The sequence below is a fragment of the Trachypithecus francoisi genome, unplaced genomic scaffold (genome assembly GCF_009764315.1).
Source record: "Trachypithecus francoisi isolate TF-2019V2 unplaced genomic scaffold, Tfra_2.0 Lachesis_group0, whole genome shotgun sequence".
Lineage (NCBI taxonomy): Eukaryota > Metazoa > Chordata > Mammalia > Primates > Cercopithecidae > Trachypithecus > Trachypithecus francoisi.
In genome coordinates this window covers 67288877-67312432 of record NW_022681453.1, presented here as the reverse complement: position 1 = coordinate 67312432, position 23556 = coordinate 67288877, and the positions used below count along the sequence as shown (strand labels likewise).

At 37.2% G+C, this 23556-nt stretch overlaps 1 protein-coding gene across 9 annotated transcripts in view; it reads right to left on the bottom strand.

Annotated features, from left to right (window-relative positions):
* GOLGB1 (golgin B1) overlaps window positions 1-23556 on the bottom strand; it is a 95934-nt gene that overhangs the window by 51923 nt on the left and 20455 nt on the right. For 3 of the 9 annotated variants that reach the window (XM_033211065.1, XM_033211064.1, XM_033211066.1), the window contains exons 2-10: window positions 20847-20944; window positions 19858-20010; window positions 19176-19328; window positions 16694-16822; window positions 12600-12725; window positions 9977-10099; window positions 8394-8507; window positions 6735-7137; window positions 4897-5012 (exon numbers count right to left, since the gene is read on the bottom strand). In XM_033211065.1, the coding sequence (XP_033066956.1) occupies window positions 4897-5012; window positions 6735-7137; window positions 8394-8507; window positions 9977-10099; window positions 12600-12725; window positions 16694-16822; window positions 19176-19328; window positions 19858-20010; window positions 20847-20942 (1413 nt within the window). In that variant the 5' untranslated portion in view covers window positions 20943-20944. Of the gene's footprint in view, window positions 1-4896; window positions 5013-6734; window positions 7138-8393; window positions 8508-9976; window positions 10100-12599; window positions 12726-16693; window positions 16823-19175; window positions 19329-19857; window positions 20011-20818; window positions 20945-23556 lie in introns of all 9 variants that reach the window. The other 6 variants (XM_033211067.1, XM_033211069.1, XM_033211071.1 and 3 more) reach the window with 4 other exon arrangements.

The following is a 23556-nucleotide window of genomic DNA, read 5'->3' as shown; positions in this document are numbered from 1 at the left end:
AGGCTGGTCTTGAACTCCTGACCTCAGGTGATCCGCCCACCTCGGCCTCCCAAAGTGCTGGGATACAGGCGCGAGCCACTGCACCCAGCAGTAAATTCTTTTTAAAAAAAGTATTCCTGATGTAAATGACGAGTTGATGGGTGCTGACGAGTTGATGGGTGCAGCACACCAACATGGCACAAGTATACATATGTAACAAACCTGCATGTTATGCACATGTACCCTAGAACTTAAAGTATAATAAAAAAAAGTATTTAAAAAATTATTTTCAAAAACTGAAATAATACCAATCACATACAAACTCTCATAAAATAGAAAGAAAGAAAACACTCTCAGAAAATAGAAGAGGGAACATATTATGAGGCTGCCATACCCTTAATACCAAAACTTGATAAAGATATTACAAAACAAGAAAACCATAGACTAATATCCTTCGTAAATATGAATACAAAAATCCTTCACAAAATATTAGCAAATCAAATTCAGTAATATAGAAAAAGGATAATACAGTTGACTCTTGAACATGGGTTTGAATTACATGAGTTCACTTATATGCAGATTTTTTCCAACAAATATATTGGGGTTGGGTGTGGTAGCTCATGCCTATAATTCCAGCATTTTGGGAGGCCAAGGGAGGAGGACTGCTTGAGTCCAGAAGTTCTAGACCAGCCTCGGCAACATGACGAAATTCCATTTCCACCAATAAACAAACAAACAAACACACACAAATAGCTGGGCATGGTGGCATGTGCCTGTAGTCCCAGCTACTTAGGAGGCTGAGGTGGGAAGATCACTTAAGCCCAGGAGGTTGACGCTGCAGTGGGCTGTCATCGCACCACTACCTCCAGCCTGGGCGATGGAGTGACTCTGTCTCAAAAGAAAGAAATAAATAAAATTTAAAAAAACCAAAACAAACAAACAAACAAAAAACGGCCAGGCACAGTGGCTCACGCCTGTAATGGGAGGCCAAGGTGGGTAGATCACCAATGGTTAAGAGGTATGGTTAGGAGTTTCAGACCAGCCTGGCCAACATGGCAAAACCCCGTCTCTACTAAAAATAACAAAAATTAGCCGGGTGTGGTGGTGGGCACCTGTAGTCCCAACTACTTGAGAGGCTGAGGCAGGAGAATTGCTTGAACCTGGGAGATGGAGGTAGCAGTGAGCTGAGATCACACCACTGCACTCCAGCCTGGGCAACAGTGAAACTCCATCTCAAAAAAATAAATAAATAAATAGAAAAATTTTTAGGAGGTTTGCTACAACTTGACATTTGTTATTACTCACAGAAGAACCACATAGCCTAGAAACACCAAAAAAAAAAAAAAAAAAAAAAAAAAGAGGGAGAGAGAAAGTTTATTTTAAAAAGTTAAGAAAAAATTAAGAAATAGCAAAAAAAACTAAGAAAATTTCCTCTACAAGATTGAGGATGATCTGATAGAGGAAATTCCTTAAAAACTTAAAACTAGTATCACAGCCAATGGCAAATTATGGAACATTTTCCGCTTAGATTAGAAACAATCCAAGAAGGTCAAGTCTCACCACTTCTATTAAACAGTGTACTGGAGGCATAAAAATTAGAAAGAAGTGAAATTTCTCTTTATTTTCAGATGACATGATTGCTTACATAGAAAATCCTAGAGAACCTACAAAAAGAGACTAAAATCAATAAAATTAATTTGTTTATCAAGGTCACAGAATATAAGCTTAATAAAATTCAGTTGTATACTTACATATTAGCATACATTGGAAAATGAAATAAAAATAATTCCATCTATAATAATATCAAAAATATTACCTACTTCAGAATAAATGTTATAATGTGCACAGTTTCTCCAATGAAAACTAAAAAACACTGCTGAAAGAAATTAAAGATCTGAATAAATGGAAGTACAACTATATTCGTAGATTGAAAAGTTTAGTAAAGATGTCAACTCTCCTTAAATTGATCAATAGATTCCATACAATACCCATTCAAAATCTCACTGTCTTTTTTTAAAAAGAAGAATTTGAGAAGCTGATTGTATAACTTATGTGGAAAGGACCTGGAATAATCAAAGCAATCTTGAAAAGAAGAACAAAGTTGGAGGACTTATACTATTAATACTTGACTTCAAGACTAACAACAAACTACAATAATGAAGACTGTGATACTGGCATAGGGACTGACAAATAGATCAATATAACAGAACACAAAATTCAGAAGTAGATGTATTAGTCTTTGATTTTCAATGAAGGCAGCAAAAGAATCCAATGAGGAAAGTAAAGTCTCCTTAAGAAATGGTGCTGAAACAATGAAATATCCATATGGGAAAAAACAAAACAACTTGACCTTTACCTTACAACACATACAAAAATTCATCTGAGATTCAGAGACTTCACATGAAAACTAAAACTATAAAGCTTGTGGAAGAAAGCATAAGAGAATATCTTCATGAACTGGGGCTAAGCAAAGGTTTCACAGACAGGACATAGGAAAAAAACAATAAAAAATGATAAATAAGTTCATCAAAATTTAGAAGTATGTGCTAACGAAAAGATGTCATGATGAAAATGAATAGGCAAGCCACAGCATGGGAGAAAATATTCACCAAATATATGATAATAGATTAACATTCAGAATATATAAAGAATTCCTACTTGATAATAAAAAGATAAAGAACTCAATTTTAAGAATGGGGAAATGATGTGAAGACACTTCACCAATAGAAGGTATACATATGGCTAAGAATCTCAAGAAAAAAAGTTCAACATAATTTGTCATCAGGGAAATGCAAATTTTAACCACAATGAAATACCACTATATACCCATTAGAATGGCCAAAATGTTTTAAAACTGACACCACCAAATCTTGGAGAAGATGTGGAACAAATGGAACTCTCATATATTTTAGGTGGGAGTATAAAATAGCACAATTACAGCTGGGTGCACTGGCTCATGCCTGTAATCCCAGCACTTTGGGAGGCCAAGGCGGGCGGATCACGAGGTCAGGAGTTTGAGACCAGCCTGGCCAACATGGTGAAACCCTGTCTGTACTAAAAATACAAATATCAGCTGGGCGTGGTGGCGGGTGCCTGTAATCCCAGCTACTTGGGAGGCTGAGGCAGGAGAATTGCTTGAACCCGGGAGGTGGAGGTTGCTGTGAGCTGAGATCACACCACTGCACTCCAGCCTGGGAGACAGAGCAAGATTCCGTCTTGGAAAAAAAAAAAAAATAGTACAACCACTTTGGGAAAAGATCTGGCAGTTCCTAATAAAGCTAAACACATAGGTACTCTATGGCCCAGCAAAGCAATTCCTCAACTAGTATTTACTGAAGATAAATGAAAATGTATGTCCACATAACTACTTGTATGAGAATGTTCATAGCAGTTTAATTCATAATAGCCAAAGCATGAAAAAGCCCAGGTGTCCATCAATAGGAAAATGCAGTACAATCATGTAAAAGGAAAATTCAGCATGTTCATAAAATATTTCTCAGCAATATTAAAGAATAAATTATAATACACGCACAATATGGATGAATCTCCAAATATGCTGAGTAAAAGCTTTACACATAAGAGCACCTATTGTATGGTTAAATGTATATGATGTTGTAAAACAGGCAAAATTAATCTATGGTGAAAAATCAGTAGTTGTCTTTGGAGGGGAAGGGTGAGGATGACTATAAAGGGGTACAGGAATACTTTGTGAGGTGATGGTAACGTGGTATATCTTGAATAGGGGTTTGGGCAACACAGGTGAATGCATTTGACAAAACCCAAGGAATGGTATACTTAAGATCTGTGCATTTAAAGGTTTATAAATCTTACCTCAAAAGAAAAAGAATAATTACAAATAAATATTGAAATATAGTCAATGATATGAATGCTGACATATTTAGAGAGAAATGTACTGATGTCCACAACTTACAGTGAAATGTATTACAAATTTAAGATGAACTGATGGATGGGCAGAGGGATGAATAAATAGATATTTGATAAGGCAAACATGGTAGAATGTTAATGATAGAATTCAGACGGGTATACAGATGTTCACTACAAAACTCTTTCAACTTATTTGAATGGTTGGAAAATATCTTCACAAAACATTGGAGGAAAAAGTCAAGAATGGGAGAACAGAAGAGACTGGAAACCCTAGATGCTAGAAACCAAGAGATAAAAATTTTTATCAGTGGACAGTACAGCCCAGGAACGACAGGACTCTGCTGACCAATATGTCTGTGAGTTTGGAAGGGTATAATCTTACATGGAGATGACTGAATCTAGTTTTCTCAACTTGACATTAGGCAATTAAGAACATCAAACTAACCACCTTCATTTTGATATTCAGGCTCAATCAGCCTGCATCAGCGTTCGATGGTTATAATCTAGCTCTCTACAGAGATTTTTGTAGAAGGAAGAGAGAATATACTGGCCAATCAGAAGCTACTTGGCCATTATGTTTTTACTGTTAATTAATTAATGGGAACAATATGATTTCCATAGTAGACTTTTAAGTTTGATTAGACTGACTTGTGTTCACTAAACCTGATCAAATCTTAGTTTATCAAAAAAAAGAAAAAAAAAAAAAAAGACTTCTGAACTGGGAAAGTTAACTATAAAAGCAAAAGTAATGATTCATCTCCAATACAAATTGTTAAGACCTTAGAATCAGAAAGGCTTCTGAGACCATGGTATTTGTTATCTATTATTTTCTTACTCTTTATTGTTGAAACACTGCATTAATGCCTTTCATGATTCCTTTCAAATAGAATTGTCCTCAAAAAAGTATTTTTTTCAGGCAGAAAAAACATAAGGTTTATATAGCTCTCTAGAATAAATCCTCATTAGAGCACCGAAGTACAGATACAGCAAAGACAAACAGTTAATATTCATAAGAAGTTCACATTTAATTACCTGTGTGCCCTCATTATAAACATCTGGGAGACAAGTCTGAGATGCTATTTCATGTTGTTGCAAGGGCGGTCTATTTAGAAATTGGCTAATTTCTTTGGATTTTTGCTGGAGTTGATCTAAGGAAAAGAAACAAATAAATATAATATTTTCTTCAAGTCTGAAATGTAGTTATTATTATCTTCTAAGGATACACTGTATGCTGTTTACTAGTTTAGTTACCTTAGTTAAAATTAGGATGCCAATGACAACATTATTAACTGTTTAAATGTTCTCAAGGACCAAAGGACACCTCAGTAAATCACTTCCTTCAAAACTAAAATAAAACCTAGGCATTTTTTTTTTTTGAGACGGAGTCTCCCTCTGTTGCCCAGGCTGGAGTGCAGTGATGCAATCTCGGCTCACTGTAACCTCTGACTCATGGGTTCAAGTGATTCTCTTGCCTCAGCCTTCTGAGTAGCTGGGCTTACAGGCATGTGTCACCATGCCCGGCTAATTATTTTTGTATTTTTAGTAGAGATGGGGTTTCACCATGTTGGTCAGGCTGGTCTCGAACTCCTGACCTCAGGTAATCCCCCCACCTTGGCCTCCCCAAAGTGCTGGAATTCAGGCGTGAGCCACTGCGCCTGGCCCTAGGCATTTTTTAAAAGTTCGTTCCATTTCCTCCTTGAAAATGGCTTTAGGGTTTCTGTTTTCTTCACTCTCAATAGGTGTTATGGATTCCACCAAGATTCCACCACATGGTTTTAAACATTAACATACTTAAGAGAACAGCTTGCTCATGTAACACCCTAGTCCTGTGTGATGCCCTTCAAAACTGTCTGGCTAGGGCGCAGTGGCTCACGCCTGTAATCCCAGCACTGTGGGAAGACGAGGTGGGCAGATCACCTGAGGTCAGGGGTTCGAGACCAGCCTGACCAATACCGAGAGGCCCTGTCTCTACTAAAAATACAAAATACAATGCATGGTGGCGCATGCCTGCAATCCCAGCTACTGGGGAGGCTGAGGCAGGAGAATCACTTGAACCCGGGAGACGGAGGTTGCAGTGAGCCGAGATCACGCCATTGCACTGCATCCTGGGCAACAAGAGCAAAACTCTGTCTCAAAACAAACAAACAAACAAAAAACTGTCTGGCTAACGTTGTTATTCAATACAAATTTTCAACTTAATTCTTTCTAAAATCTTTCCTTTATGTATATGCCAATCTATTAGTAAAGGTTATAATTTGGGGAAGAGGATTGGTGAGATGGAGTATTGGTGTTGAGGAAGTTTCACTTTTTAATTTATAAAGTTCTAAAATGTTCAATTCTTTAGAGGCACATATTGCTTTTATAATAACACATTTTTAAAAAGTTTCCTTTATACCTTCTTAAAGGATAAATTTTCACCTATAAGAAATCAGGTGAAAAGAGATTTTCACCTATAAGAAAAGCATTGAGACCCATTCATCTTTAGATTTATGGATGACTCCATGCAATTTAGTCTCCTAACCTATGCACCTAGATCTGGCCTGAGTTCTCCAAAAACTAATTCAAATCCCACTCGTTTCAGTCACTGAATCCTTCAGATCAGAGTCATATTTAACATAGCATTCTATTTAATATCTGGAACATCACTATCACATTTTTAGTATTATAATGATAATTATAATATTAAGACAGATTATAGCCAGTCAGAGGCAGGTAAAATGCATCAAGAAGTTCAGAAGAGCTGTTTTTCTCAGTCCTTCTATTGGTTCAATTGGTTTGAGCAAAGATTTCATTAACAGATCCCTGAAAATATGAAATACAAGCCACTTAGGTGGTAGAGACGTGGACTTCAAAAGCAATCAGCTACTGACCTTCCAGCTGCTCAATGGTCTGGGCTGACTGAACTGCCTGTTCATCTTTATCTTGGAGAAGCTTTGAATTTTGATCCTTTAGAGCATCACAGGCAGACTGCAGCTCTTGTCCAGTCTTTTGAAGACTCAAAATATGAGAGGTCTTCTCTTCCATTTCTGCTTTGTGCTTCTGCTCCAAAGCACTATATCGAGACTCTAGTTCAGCCTGGGCTTGGCCTGCTTGCTCTAACTGTTCTAAAAGATGACGCATTTCTTCTTGCAGATTATGGAAGGATAATTTTCTCTCTGCCACTTCAAGTTCCATCTTTTCCAGTAGAATCTTGGACTCCTCTCTTTCTGTTTCCACAGTGTTCCTTAAAGTATTATGCTCAGCTTCTATCTGCTGTAACTGCTGAGAGAGAATCTAAGAAAAAAGACAAAGTCTCATGAGCCATAAATACATTATTTCATTTCAACAAGCATTGTAAAGTGCTTCTTCTTGTAGGAAAGAAAAAAATGGAAATATGTTTCTATGCTAGAGAGAAAGCCCTTCTCAAGAAGGAGAGTTGAAAATTAAGAGGAGAGGAGATGGCTGACTTTCTCCAGCAGCACACAGGCAGCCAGAAAAACAAACAGAGAATGTGGACTGTAGCACCAATTCTGCATTATGATGAGACTACTTGGATGTGACAGGATAGGGACACAAGGAGTCCAAGGGCTAGAAAAAAGGTAGTTCAAATTGTCAAGCATGGGTCCATATGGGACACGGAAAGGAGCAAGGGTAAGGAAGAATTAACATACTGGAGGAGCAAAGTGGAATTCAATGAAGTTCAATGAGAATGAAGATCAGGACAATATGAGAAAGAAAATGGCAGGATGGATTATAGTCAGATCAGCATTACTCATTACTGATTACCTCAGATTCAAGGGAATATTGCAGAATGAGATCATTTCAATCCAACAGAAGGTCAATTGACAAAAACAAGAAAAGATGGGACTGTACATAAAGCACAAAAATCATTCAAGACAGAAGAGTAACTGATGAAAAAGAAACTCACTAAAGGATAATATAGGCTAAGTATCCCTTATTCTAAATGGTTGGGACCAGAAGTATTTCAGTTTTCCATTTTTTTCAGATTTTTGGAATATCTTGGCTATCTTGGGGATGCGACCCAAGTCTAAACATGAAATTCATTTGTTTCATATACATCGTATACACATAACCTAAAGACAATTTTATACAGTATTTTAAATGATTTTGTGCATATTTGCCTTTGACCTGTTACCCTGTTCCACAAGGACAGTTGTGGCATTTTCCACTATGGTGTCATGTTGGTGCTCAGAAAGTTTCAGATTTTGGAGCATTTTGGATTTTCAGATTAGGCATACTCAATCTGTATGACATTCCAGAGAAACTAGGACCCTAGACCTAAAATGGCAAAGGGAAAGAGCAACAATCAAGAAGGGCAATGTATGCTCCATGAGGGAAAGAACTGTATTTATTTTTGCTCCTAATTGTACTGCATCCCCACCACTTAAGTACGAGGTATTCATTGAAAGAATGAATAAATGGATTCAATTCTCTGAATACTTTAAATAGGCTTTTATATCTACTGCCTGGCAAACTAAAGTGGAAATGAATACCCCCCAAGGCAGGAAGTAAAGATTAGAAGGCAGTACCTGGTTTCTCTGCTCAGCAGCAGTCAGCTCCTGTTGCAGCAAGTCAACGACCTGAGCACGGCCCACCAAGGATTCTTCGTGTTCCTCAAGCTTCCTTTGCAGCACCCTCAATTTCTGAGAAGAAAACATTTTAGACATAATGTGCTAACAAATGAGTGCTTGTATTTGCTTCTCTTTCAAAATGTCATGTAGATCTGTGTACTTAAATTTTGGGGTGTTGAAAATGACAGTTTTTTTTTTTTTTTTTTTTTTTTTTTTTGAGACGGAGTCTCGCACTGTCACCCAGGCTGGAGTGCTGTGGCCGGATCTCAGCTCACTGCAAGCTCCGCCTCCCGGGTTCACGCCATTCTCCTGCCTCAGCCTCCCGAATAGCTGGGACTACAGGCGCCGCCATCTCGCCCGGCTAGTTTTTTGTAGTTTTTTTTTTTTAGTAGAGACGGGGTTTCACCGTGTTAGTCAGGATGGTCTCGATCTCCTGACCTCGTGATCCGCCCGTCTCGGCCTCCCAAAGTGCTAGGATTACAGGCTTGAGCCACCGCGCCCGGCCAGAAAATGACAGTTTAAAGAGTGGGAGACCAGCATGCCATGTTCCCCATGGAGCAGCAACAAAGACTCTCCAAAATGTCTTCTCCAGAGCACCAACAACAACCAGACCCAGACACAAGCAAGTCCCTGAATTAGGGAGCCTCTTTAAAAATTAGAAAAAAACAATGACACATATCTGCCTTCAAAATCATACAGTTAATAACCTGTACCTAGATAGCATAGGTAACATGTACATCTTACCCACCCAAGAGAACATTCTCTGCAGGCAAGAACCATTTCTCTCCTCCTAGTTTCATGCACTGAGCAGGCACTTGAAAAACACTTGTTGAATAAATAAATCAATGATAAGCATATACAATTAGTATTCTACTTAGTAATATGTTGTATTCTAATACTTTATTTAGTGGTGCATTCTGAAAGATTGCTTAGAACTTAGAAGATTTTGCTCTAATTAACTCTAATTACTTTTCACTCTAATTAAACAGATCAAACATAAAGTATCACTGAAGTGCCTTTCAGTACCACACTGCACTACACACTAAGTGAAATCAAATACTTTGAGTTAGTAGATGGTGAACTCAAATACAATGAAGCCAATTTTCAAAATCTACTCAAATTTTTTTAAAAAAGAATTACTGATCTAATAAAAGACTCCGTGGCTTCAAAATTGTTCTTTTTCATCTCTGATTTTTTGAATATTTAAAACTGACTTCATTGATTTGAAGCTTTGGGTTAGTTGTGTAATGCACAAAGGTAGCTATAATCAGAAAACTGAAGAGAAACCAATTTTTGACTATCACATAAATTCACCAACTAAACTCAGCTTTTGAGCACCAACAACCTGATTAGAGGGGTAAAAGGCAAGAAAAGGATAACAAAAAATAATTTTTATGCAACAGAAGACAAGGACACCAAAGAGGCCAATAAGGAAAACACAAACACCAAGTGAAGGGCAGTGGGTAAGGGTAGGGAAGTGGCTGTGATGGATTAAATATTAACCAAAATGACAGTCATTCTACTGAGTTTTAGCAACACACCTGTTGCATCTCTGTTTCCACATCTGCCTGGGTTACTAACTGAAGAAGCTCATCTTCATGAAGACGAACTTGTGTTTCAAAGCGGGCATCTTTCTCTCGGACCACCTGCTGCATGGAACTCAACTGAAGACACATACCAGAGAAACTATGCAAGTTACACTCCCCGAATATTGCACAAATAAAACTCACAGACTACTTTCCAAGACAGACACTGAGACTTGATAATAGCTTTTTAAAGTGAAATTTTGATTGTCAAGGATGAGGACATTGGAAGAAAGATGGGACAGACAGTAACTACGAAATGTGAGAGAAAGCCTATTTTCAAATTCAGAGGTTAGCCTAAACATAAATTTTGATCAAAAATTATACACTCATGGTTACTAGAAATGTTTTAAATATACAAGAAGTGTATTTTTTAAAGTTCTAGAAAGATTAAGATATTAAACACATAAGGTGAAGTTAAGTTAGATTTCTATTAAACCCTGGACACTTCTTGCTCATGGCTGAAAAGCTTTCAATAGAATTCTCATGCCCTATAAGTGAAAATTCAAACTAACATATCATTTATTCAAGATTCTCTGGAAATACTAATCTATCTTTCTAGTCTTATTTTCAAAGAATTGCTTCTAATAAAGAACCTGGTGTGCTTCTAAATCCATACCACCTCCCCAGACAGCTGTTTTCAGCTGTCATTACCTGCAGCCTTCTAGATCATGCTCATTTTTAACTGACTCTGAACAGAATGAAATGGAAATAAGTGGACTGATTGTGAGCTGCTCAGTATCAGTGCTTCGTCTTCTTTTTAGGTTGTGCGTGTGTGCATCTGCTTATTCATCTCCTTAAGATCTACAGTGAAGCATGCTGCTTAGCTGTTAGCTTGCCCATTTTGCATTCGTCCTTTACTACTGCTATCTCAGTTTGTGACACCTTGTATCAACTTTGGCTCTCTTTTTTGGTAGGAGAAAAGAAAATCCTCATAATTTTTTACTATCTGGATTCGGACCTCACTAGGAATTTGGACTCTTGTGTTTCAAGTGTGTAGGCACTGGAGTCTTTCATTAGCCAAACATTTCTAACTCCTTTTCCATAAATGTTCCATATTCTTTTTCTTCTCTGCAGTTTTGCTCACACCATTCCCCATCACTGAAATTATCTTCCCCAGCTTGTCTAGAATATTATCTATCTATCATGGTTTTGCCTAAATCCCAACTTTTTCATGTAATTTTCCTTAACTGTCATACTCACAGTAACCTCTTTTGCCTCCCAAAATATTTTGTTTGTACTGCTGCTTGTTTTGGCACTTATTCAGAAAGCCTTAAATTATGATGAATCTCTTAACACATTTACATATCCTGGCTTTCCGTATTTTAGCAACATATAGGTAAAAACCATATTTTGTATTTCTTCATCCTGCACTGTATATACTGCATATACATAAAAAGGACACAATAAAAATAAATAAAAAATTTAAAAAGGACACAATAAAAGCTAATAGGTAAAACCAAGAATTTCAGGATATACAATTTTAATGGTATACACACCAGTAGGCCAACCACAGAGAGAAGGCACCATTAATACTATAAATTATTAATAAAGTAAACATCGAATGGATAAGATTAGCAATGTACAAAGGTACTTCAGGGAAAAAAACTTTCATGATTCATAAGCATTCCCCCACTCCACCTCCCCCCCAACACACACCAAAAAATGACAGTGCCTATAATCCCAGCACTTTGGGAGGCCAAGGTGTGAGGATTACTTGAACTCAGGAGTGCGAGGCCTGCCTGGGCAACATAGTGAGAACTTGTCTCTTCAAAAAATGTAAAAAATTTAGCCAGATGTGGTGGTACATGCCTGTAGCCCCAGCTACTTGGGAGGCTGAGGTGAGTGAGAGGATGGCTTGAGCCCAGGAGATTGAGGCTGCAGTGATCTATGATTGTACCACTTGTACTCCAGCTTGGACAACAGAGTGAGACCCAATTTCAAAAATAAATATGTGAGAATGGGTGGCCAACCAAGAAACCTAGAAAAATAGAAAAAGTTGAGGATGCCAATCCAAATGGTCTCGTCTCGATAGATGAAAAAAATGGGAAGAAGAATGTCACATACTGGTGCCATTTAATCTAAAATCACATGACCTACACCACTTTCTCATTACAGGCTCACTAACTAATCAAACTATAATTTATCTTCCTATTAAGATAGATATTATTTTAGGGAAAGAATGAACCTAATTATTTTTATTTCTTTTGGTTTACTTATTAGTCTCTTCTGAACTCAGCATGAGCCCATTCCTAAAAGACTGAATCTCTGTCTGCTATTGAAATTAAGTTTCTGGACCTGCAGAACTAAGAAACAGTCATCAGTTAGGCTATAGAAAATTAATCAAGGTAAATAACACATTGTGAGGTTTTCTGGTGTTCCCTAATGACACACTTACCTATCACACATCTCCTAATCTCTTCTACTATATATCCTTCTAATTTCTAGTGCAACACCCATGCTACTATACTTTTATCTACTAAGTTTTTTTAAAGTGACTCATTGAATTGACTTGTGTGTAATAACCCACTGGACTTCACGGCTCTTTATCCTAATTTTGTGAGGTCCCTTCCACCCCTACCTGTGCAGCTTGCTCTGCCTGTGTCTGGCTGAGTTGGGCTTGTAAAGTGCTAATGAGTTCTTCCTTCTCCTGGAGCTGTTGCTTCATCATTACAAATTCTTCCATCTCTGTAGAAGTCTTATCAAACTGAAGACATAGAAGGAAAAAAAAATTATTTAAGCAAAAGAATTAGCATTATTAATTCTTTGACCTCCCTTTCTTGCTTGACTTAAATGCCTACCATATTTTGGTCTAGTTTCCATTGAACACAAAAGGAAATTGCATGCATTATCAAAATTTTATTTGTCAGAAGAAGACAGAAGCAGTAGTGGCAATTTTTCAATTTCTCTGAATCCTCACATAGACAGTACGAGATAGTAAAACCAAAAAATCCACATGTAACATTTACGGTAAAATTAGGCAGACCATCCTAAAAACCATAAAATATAGGCTAGTAAGGACAAACCACCAAAACCCACAAGAACTACATTGTATTAGTCTTACATTGCATAAGAAAAAGAAGGCAGCAACAGAGTGAAATCTGAAGGCTCTGAAAAAGGGACACCCCTAAACAGCCAATGTATTTATTTGTTGGAATGCACAGTTGGCCAATTTTAAAATAGTGGCAGGGCTTTGCCATTCCTTAATACTAGGTAAATGCAAGGGGTGCACAGTAAGAGGGTCTAAAAGGGTTAGAGCAATCTAGGCCCCCTGAACTCTCAAAACTGACTCATCATGGCTCCCTTCTGAGACATGAACCTGTACTAAGAAGAAAGTGCCAGGAGTGATATAAAAATTATGCAGAAAAGGAATTAAAGAGACAGAAGAAAGAGGTCTACAAACATAATGTATAATTCAGTATCAACTAGTCACATGTGGATATAGAGGGCTTGAAATGGGTCTGATAGAAAAGAAATATTTTTAATTTTTAACATTATTTAATTTGAATTTGAAAACTGAAGTATAAATTATTTTTCCATTAAGTACAACTTTGTTTCGGCATGACTATATTTCATCTTATCTGTTGCATCATGTAAATTACTGTTGAGGTGTTGAACAAGTAACAAATGTATATGTAGTTGGTATCAATGGGTTGATTCAGTGTAACTTTTATCTAGATCCCTATATAACACTGTAATGTGTTTATCTGTATACTTAATGCAGACAGCATGAGTAACAGTTGATACCAATTTAATCATAACTAATAATTAAATTGTAAGATAAACATTATAATTGAATTTTCCAAGTTCAAAAATAAATATAGACACATTTCAAAATTTAAAATGAAGGCCTTCTACTGTTGTATAATTGGTTCCTTTTCACTTCTAAGTAGTATTCCAGTGTGTGGATATACCACAGTTTAAATACTTCCCTATTGATGGGCATGTGAATTGTTTCCAATCTTTAATTATTACAAATAAACCTATTACTATTGGACAGTGCTGATATAAACCAAAGCGAAGGGCAGAAGGAAGAAAGCCAGGAAATCTCAGAAATCCAGCTTCCATATCTTTGAACACAACACAAAAACAACAGAAAAAGGAAGTCTGTTAAGAAAAGCTTTCCTGAATCAAGCCTCCTTCCAAAGAGAGGTTTAGGAAAATGAATTTGACACAAAAATAAGGAAGATAAAAGGATGAAGGTCATATCCTATATAAAGTTACTATTAAAAAAACAGAGTAGCCCCCACTAGCAAGAGGACCCTCACCAGATGCAGCCTCTCACCCTTGGTCTTCTCAGCCTCCATAACTTCTTATAAATTACCCAGTTTCAGGTATTCTGCTACAAGCAAGAGAAAACGGACTAAAATGGAAAATTGGTATTGACAAGTGGGGTCACTGCTGATAATGATTATTTGAAAATGTGGAAGCAGTTTTACATCCTTGTTGTAAAGGAATTAACACGGTTAAAAGGGAGCCAGTTACTAATAATCAAGACAATGTGAAAAGGCCCTAAAGGCATTTTGGAAATCTTAAGGCTGCCCCAACAGCCCCCATCACAGGCCTATGGCCCTAAGAGGACAGAATGGTTTCTGTGAATAGGCCCTGAGATATCACTGCTCTGTGCCACTTCAGGACACTGCTCCTCGCAGCCCAGCTGTTCTGGTCAGTGCAAAGCAGCCCCAGGTATAGCTCATGCCACAGCTCAAAGGGTACGAGTTGTAAAACTTGGTAACATCCACATGGTGCTAATTCTGCAGGCTCACAGAAAGCAAGAGCTGTGGAGGCTTGGTAGTCTCCACTCACATGTCGAAGGATAAGCCAGGGCACTCAGGCAGAGACTTGTCTTGGGGCAGAACCACCAGAGAGAGCCCCACTAGAGCAATGCCAAGGGGAAATGAGGGGTTGGAAATGCCCTGCAGAGTCTCCACTAGAGTAATGCCTAGTGGAACCATGGTGTGGAACTACCACTGCCGTACTAGAACGATAGAGCTACCAGTGCGCAATGCAAAGTCAGCCTGGGAGAGCTGGCTGGACTAAGCCCAGCAAAGCCATAGGGGCAGAACTGCCTGAGGTCTTAGGGACCCAACCCCTGTACCTGTACAGAGGATGCTGAAAATGGAGTAAAAGAAGGTTTTCTGGAATTTTAAGGCCCAATGTCTGCTGTCTTGGTTTTCAAACTTGCTTGGGGTCTGTTACTCTCTTTCTTCTTGCCTAGTTCTCCCTTTTAGAATGATGATGTGAATCCTATGCTTGTCCTACCATTGTATCTTGGAGGAACATACTGTGTTTTTACTTCATAGGCTCACAGAAGAATTGGTGCAGGAATGAGCTAAGACTTTGGGGCTGCAGGGATAGAATTAATGTATTTGCATGTGGGAAGAATATGAGTTTTAGAGGGCCAAGGGTGGAAGGCTATAGTGTGAATGTCCTCTCCAAACCTCATGTTGAAACTGAATCCCCAATGTGACAAGAGGCCTTTAAGAAAGGACTGGTTCAGGAGGTCTCTGAACTCAGGAATGATTAACACATTCATGGATTAATGAATTAATGGGTTGTCATAGAAGGGGAACTGGTAGCTTTATAAGAGGAAGAGAGACCTGAGCTGGCCAATTAGCACACTCAGCACCCTCACTATGTGATGCCTTGTGCTGCCTTGCGACACCATTGAGAGCCCTATCAGCAAGAAGACCCTCACCAGATGCAGTCCCCCAACTTTAGACTTCTCAGCCTCCATAAATGTAAGAAATAAATTCTTTTATTTAAATTAAATTAAATTTCTTTTATTATAAATTAAAAACAAAACTAAGGAGCAGAATGATATGATTATAGGTGATAAAAGCACACCAGAGGCACATTAAAAAAAAAAAATCAAAATTGCAATCTATTTCAAAAAGTTTTTAAAAATTAAGAAAATTATACAGGCCAGACATGGTGGCTCACATCTGTAATCCCAGCACTCGGGGAGGCCCAGGCAGGTGGATCACTTGAGGTCAGGAGTTCCAGACCAGCCTAGCTAATATGGTGAAACTCCATTGCTATTAAAAATACAAAAAATTAGCCAGGCATGGTGGTGCATGCCTGTAATTCTAGCTACTCGAGAGGCTGAGGCAGGAGAATTGCTTGAACCTGGCAAGCAGAGGTTGCAGAGAGCTGAGATCATGCTGCTGCGCTCCAGCCCGGGCAACAGAGTTAGACCCTGTCTCAAAAAAAAAAAAAAAAGAAAAAAGAAAAGAAAAAAAATTACAGAGATGAGAGAAAAACATAAATCAGATTTAGAAAAATCAGAAATGAGGTGACTGAACTCATGAAAAATCCAATATAAAAGAAAAACTCATTGTACTATAGAAGATACAAAACAGAAAAAACACAAAAGTAAACAAAAAACAGAATGCCTAAAGTGAAATAAAACAACAAACAAAAAAAAAAACTTAAAATGTGTGAAAAGATGTATTGAAAGAGTATATTGGGTATCTATGAATAACAACTAAAAATGACAAACACCAATGCATATTCTAATAAAATTACCAGACAAGAAGAAAGGAAGAAAAGGAGACTGATATATACATAGATAAATGCCCATTGTGCATCTAGAAAAATGTATTTGTCACATAATAATCCATTGGTTTTAGTGATTCGTTAACCTAATGATTATGAAGTAACTTCCATCCCTACCTGTGCAGCTTGTTCTGCCTGTGCCTGAGTAAGCTGGGCTTGCAAAGTGCTGATTAGTTCCTCCTTCTCCTGGAGTTTATGTTTTATCTTGTCTACTTCCATCTCTTCCTCTGTAGAACTCTTGTCATGCTGAAAATGCAGGAGATAAAGTCATTATTTAAAAGAATTACAATTAATATATATTTGATATTTTCTTCTAATTCTTCATTTACAACCATTTAGTTATAATTTTATTAAACTGATGGGAGCAAGAAAACCCAGCTGATCTAACAAATGAGAAATCTTAGGGTTGTCCAGTTTTCGTATGGCCAAACAGTTCCTCACACCAAGCATGTGAACCCAAAACTGTGAACAACACAGAAAACAGCTATCTGAAAATACTGGAGAGCAACCAAAAGCAGGAAGATACTGGAGGGGATGTGATAATTGGAAGAAATGGCACCAAGTGTCCCATTTTGACAGCTTTTATTCTGAGGGCAAAATCAGTCAGTGCCATGCAGGACTAAACCTTAATAGAAAACCCAAAGTCTTGTTGCCTTGAAGAATCAAGGAGCGAGCTCAGGAAATTATAGCTGTTGTTAAGTGAGAAGCAAAACATCAGAAAAGAGCCAGTGAGGGGAAATCCAAATTTTTCAATAATCTATTTTTTTTTTTTTTTCCCAAAAGCTCTCCCTTAGACTGAGATTCTGCTTCTCTATAAATTTAGTCCCTCCCAATCCCCTAAACAAAGCTATTTCTGCTTGCTGGAATTACAAAGAATACTTGTATACTTTCCCCTAAGTCAGTCAAGCACCTGAGGACTGTTGTCATTTCTGCAACTATACTTTCCACAGAATACCTAGCTCTGTATGAGTATATAATAGTTAAAGGGTTGCTATGACTGATTGCTGAAACTTAGAAATCATTTCTTTAACAGAAGAAGAAAACGAGCTCTAAGACATTGATTTCTTTAAGGTCTCAGAGCTAAAAATTAAATTAAAAAGCAGAACATAAAATGGGTAATTTAAAAATCTGACATCATAGCTGAGGAGAAGCTGGAGGGAACAAAGCCATATGAGGAGAGAGGTTGGTGCTACCACAGTGAGGGGAAGAGAACTGAGAGAGGAAAAACCAAAAGGAAAAGAAGGATCAAGGTGAAATTATTTGAGAAGATTGAGAAAAGCTTTTAAAATAAGCTTCAAGACGTTAAATAAGGTTATCAATTCAGGAAAAGTAATGTCCTCTGATCATTAGCCCCTGAGAGAAAAGACTAAGCAGGAACTGGGTCACTAACTAGTGATCCCAAGGGTTGTGCCTAGAAAACTGATTAAAATCTCATTTCCCAAGAACTAAGGATACTAGAGGGTAAACGAGTAAAACAAAATGAAACTAAAAAAATAAAAAGAGCCGGGCGCGGTGGCTCAAGCCTGTAATCCCAGCACTTTGGGAGGCCGAGACGGGCGGATCACGAGGTCAGGAGATCAAGACCATCCCGGCGAACACGGTGAAACCCCGTCTCTACTAAAAAGTACAAAAAACTAGCCGGGCGTGGTGGCAGGCGCCTGTAGTCCCAGCTACTCGGGAGGCTGAGGCAGGAGAATGGCGTAAACCCGGGAGGCGGAGCTTGCAGTGAGCTGAGATCCGGCCACTGCACTCCAGCCTGGGCGACAGAGCGAGACTCCGTCTCAAAAAATTAAAAAAATTAAAAAAAAAAGATTTCTTACACACAGTGAAGTCTAGGCTCACTCTATAATTTCAGTATGCATGTGATATGCCTGCCTCCATATCATCTGTACCAAACTCTCCACAAAACTGAAGTTTCTTGTTCTCTAAATATCTAACTGAATGTGAATATGTGGAGTTAAACTATAGAGGAAAGAAAATGAAAATTTGAGTAATGGGACAATATTCCTCACAGGGCAGTACTTTCCTTACTCCTCCTCTGTATCTCCAACCTTAAACTGCTTTGCTGGCTGCAGTCATAAACCTAGAGAGCCTCCCTTTTAGAGAGTCCAAGATAACTCAGCTGATTCAGCCCACATGCATGAAGCTTTAATCCACCACTATGTGACTATATGAGGACACAGAATATTCTGTGTTAAGTCATTGAATTAAAAAATTTCAGAGCTGGAAGAAACCTTAGAGATAACATAGTTTAATCTTCTAATCAATGACGAAACGCCTCTAAAAGGTATGTTTCCCTCCTGTCTAAATGTCTCACTTCAGTATTTATTTCTTCCTGTAAGCCTTTTTTAATTCCCTGAAAGTCTAAGTCACAACTGGCATTTCATATCCATGTTTTCTGTAGGCCTTTCATTCTCCCTGTGTGTGGCCTACAGTCCAGCTGAACTATAAGCTCAATAAGAAAAAAAAAACCAAAAAAACAAAACATTATTTAGTGCTGTATCATTTTAGCATCCTAAATGTTTGTGATTGGTGAAGATCTGCTGTATTGGTAGGTTTTTTCAACTTAGGAAATACACACTATACCCAGTCACCATACCTTGGAAAGTTGCTCCTCTGACTGAGGTTCTGTTGGCAGAACAGTCCCTCCTTGTGCTTTCATTTCTTCTATGTGTTTATTCAAAGAAGTTAATTTGGCCTTCGCATGAAGTTTTAGTTTTTTAATTTTGTTATCAGCAGCTTTTCTTTCTTCCTGCCCAAGAACAATCATGGTAAACACATAAATGTTTATTCACCTCTTATCTAGCACATACTAAAAGTTATTTTTATTATTATTACTTTTAGAGACAGGGTCTCTCTCTGTCACCAGGGATGGACTGCATTGGTGCAATCACAACTCACTGCAGCCTCTAACTCCTGGGCTCAAATGATCCTCCTATCTCAGCTTCCAGAGCAGCTGGGACTACAGGTGCCCACCACCATGCCCAGCTAATTTTTTTTAAATTATTTTTTTGTGGAGACAGGGTCTCACTATGTTGCCCAGGCTAATCTTGAACTCCTGGCCTCAAGAAATCCTCCCATCTCAGACTCCCAAAATGCTGGGATTACAGGTGTGAGTTACCATGCCCAGTCCAAAAGTTATTTTCAGTAGGCATAAGGTTATAGTACTAGGGAGATAATCAGATTCTCTAATAATCTAAGTGGAGACAAAAATCAAAGTGAGTAGTGTATCATCTGTCCTTTATCAAATGCTCCACAAGAAAGGATAAAAACAATAGTACCTGTAGCGCTTCATCTTTCTGCTGCAGTTGAACATCCTTCTGTCTAATAATATCTTTTAGCTCCACCACCAATTGCTCTGCATAAGCCAGGCGCTCTTGAACATCTTCTTGTGTAGTATTATTAAATTCCATGTCAGATTCTTGGTGTAATTCCTAATATTTAGGAAAAAAGTTGCCAATGCACCAGGTGTTAGTTTCCCAATAGGAGTTTCTTCATTCCAACTTCTTATGTTTTGCCCAATTCATATTCTTGTTAACTCAAGAATTTAACTCTGATCCAATAATAATCATTATCATAGCCATTACAATGTATTAAGTATTTTATAAATGTTAAACATTTTACAAACATTATCCCATGTATTATCATCCTAATTTTACCTAAGAGAAAAATAAAGGCAAAAATCATAAACCAGTAAGGGTAAAGGCCAAAAGTTAGAGAGTAGTTAAGTAAAACTCTCTTAACCACTAAGCATTACTTCTTGTCTTCTCAGAAAACTAAGGAATTTTATTAATTCCTTATGTGGACTTCAAAAAATATAATACATACTGCCAATTTGTGTCATCTTAAAATAAAACAAAATAAAATAAAATACAAACTATAAGAGAAGTGGTAAATGAAGTTACAAAGCAAACAGATATTCTGAAACCCAAGAGGTGTTCCAGTTTTCCCATTTGTCACTTAGACCTTTCCTGTGGAACAGGAATAGCCAAGGATGAGAACAAAGGACTTAAAACAATCTGGCACTAAACAAAGCCCAGGGAGACAAATGAGAAAGTCCTTTCAAATTGTATCCAGGACTTGTTTCCCATCACTGTGGCTTTTAAGCTAAAAACTTACAAGGATCACTTATAAAATGTCAATATTTTTCTAAATCCTCACTTCAACTAGCACCACGGAGGCTTCTCACACCCTTCTATCTTAAATTATTTTCCTTAGAAGAACACAGAACATATGTCTTACCAGTTTAAATCAGAACAGAACTACTCACAGGGTCTAAGGGAGCCCTCATATTCTGATTAGTGTCATCATCTCCTGATAATTCATGCAAAACAACATTTGCTAATCCTGATAATCGGCTCAGCATTTCTGCAGGAAAAGAAGGGGGAAAAAAAAACTAAGAATCAGCAAAATGAACATAGGCTTCTCCTATATTGATAACCATATCATCCGTGAATGAAAAAAGAAAACTGTACGGGTGATTTGTATTAGACACAGTCTGCAGCACAATGATGTCTTCAAAAAGGCATTTGAGTACTGACAGTGTAGTCACACATTGTTCTTTTCACTGGCAATTGTACAGAGGTTATCACCATCACTAACATCATTTCTAAAATAAGATACAAGTACCTAATCATTAAACATTAATACAATGTTAAATATAAATATATAATTGTTAAATACACCTTAACGGTAATTTTTATCTTTAATGCCCTTCTTTCATAGTAGTTTCACTTTCAAACATGAATTTCTTTTTTCTTTCTTTTTTTGAGACAGGGTCTTGCTCTGTCACACAGGCTGGAGTACAGGGACACTATCTCAGCTCACTGCAACCTCTGCTTCCTGGACTCAAGCGATCCTCCCACTTCAGCCTTTCGGGTAGCTAAGACTATAGGCACACATCCAAACATGAATTTCTTATTCTTTCTTCCTCTGCCAGACAGTTATTCTCTCCCATTTGTTCAAATAAACTCCATGATACTGCAACATTTTTCTTTTTATGTGCCCCATGAACCCCATTCTTTCAGAAAGCTTTCTTGATAAACCATGTGGTTTTGCTAAAATTTAAATATAAACTTTGTTCAAAATGTACAGCATTAAATGCATATATTAGAAAAGGAAGAAGGACAGAAATCAGTAACCTACAATTCTTCGGTAGAAAATTAGAAAAAGAAGAACAAATTAAAGCCAGTGTAAGCAGAAAAAAAAAATCAGAGTAGAAATTAATAAAAATAGAAGAATAGAGAATATCAATAAAACCAAAAGTTGATTATCTGAAAAGATCAATAAAATTGATAAAACTCTAGTCAAGATAACCAAGAAAAAAATAGAGAAGACACAAATTATTGGCATCATAAATAAAAGAGGAAACATCATTAATGATCTAACATGCATTAAAAGATAATAAACACTACAAATAGCCCTATACTTTTAAATTCATTGATGTAGATAAAATGGGTCAGTTCACTGAAAGACACAAGCTACCAAAACTCAAGAAGAAATAGAGAACCTGAATAAAAATGAGTAGATGTGTGTGAGTGCATGTGTGTGTACAGACACACACTCATATATATATATACACACACATATAAATATGAAATTGAATTCATACATTAAAAACCTTCTAAAAAAAGAAAACTCCAGATTAAGGTGGCTTCATTAGCAAGTAACAACAAACATTTAAGGAATAATACCAATTTTATATAACATATGCCAGAAGATAGAAAAGGAGGGAACACCTTCTAACTTATTTTACCAGACCAGCATTGCCCTAACACTAAAAGCAAACAAAGATATAACAAGAAAACTATAGACCAATGTTCCTCATGGTCACAGTCAACGAAATATTCAAAATACTCCATAAAATATTAGCTAATTAAATCCAGTAATATATAAAAAGATAATACATCACAACCAAGTGGGGTTCAAGAAATGTAATGCTAATTCAAAATATGAAAATCAATGTAATTCACCATATTAATAGACTGAATAAGGAAAACCATATAATATCAATAGATTCAGAAAAAGCATTTGATACATTTCAATATTTATTCATGACTACGAATTCACAATGAGAATAATTCATTCTCAGCAAACTAAGAATAGAAGTAAATTTCCTTAACCTAATAAAGGGCATTTTTAAAAAACTTACAGCCAACATCATAATTACTGGTGAGAAACTGAATGTTCTCACCATATGAGAAACAAGGCAAAGATGTCGTCTCTTACTACTTCTATCTAACACTATACTGGAGTCCCAGCCAGTGCAACAAGCAAGAAAAAGAAAAGACATACAAATTGGAAAGGAAGAAATAAAACTGTCTCAACTAGCAAAATGATTGTCCATGTAGACTTTACTTAAAAAACAACTCCTAGAATAAGTGAATTTAGCAAGGTTGCAGGATACAAAGTCACTATATAAAAGTCAACTGCAGGCCAGGTGCGGTGGCTCACACCAGTAATCCCAGCACTTTGGGAGGCCAAGGCGGATCACAAGCTCAGGAGATCGAGACCATCTTGGCTAACACTGTGAAATCCCATTTCCACTGAAAATACAAAAAATTAACCAGGTATGATGGCGGGCACCTGTAGTCCCAGCTACTTGGGAGGCTGAGGCAGGAGAATGGCGTGAACCCAGGAAATGGAGCTTGCAGTGAGCCTAGATGGCTCCATCTCAAAAAAAAAAAAAAAAAGTCAACTGCATTCCCATTACAATGAACAAGAGGAATTTGAAACCAATAAGAATACCATTTACAACAGCACTGAAAAAGAAGAGCAGGACTTGGGTAGACAGCTAACAAATATTTGCTGAATGCTGAAAACTATTGAAAAACTGAGGAAGAAATAAAAAATCTAAATAAATGTAGAAATAAAACATATACATGCATTTGAACTCTGTAATATTAAAGTATCAGTTCTCCCCATTTTGATCTATAAAATTAGTGCAATTCCAAACTTAATCCCATCAAGCTTTTAGTAAA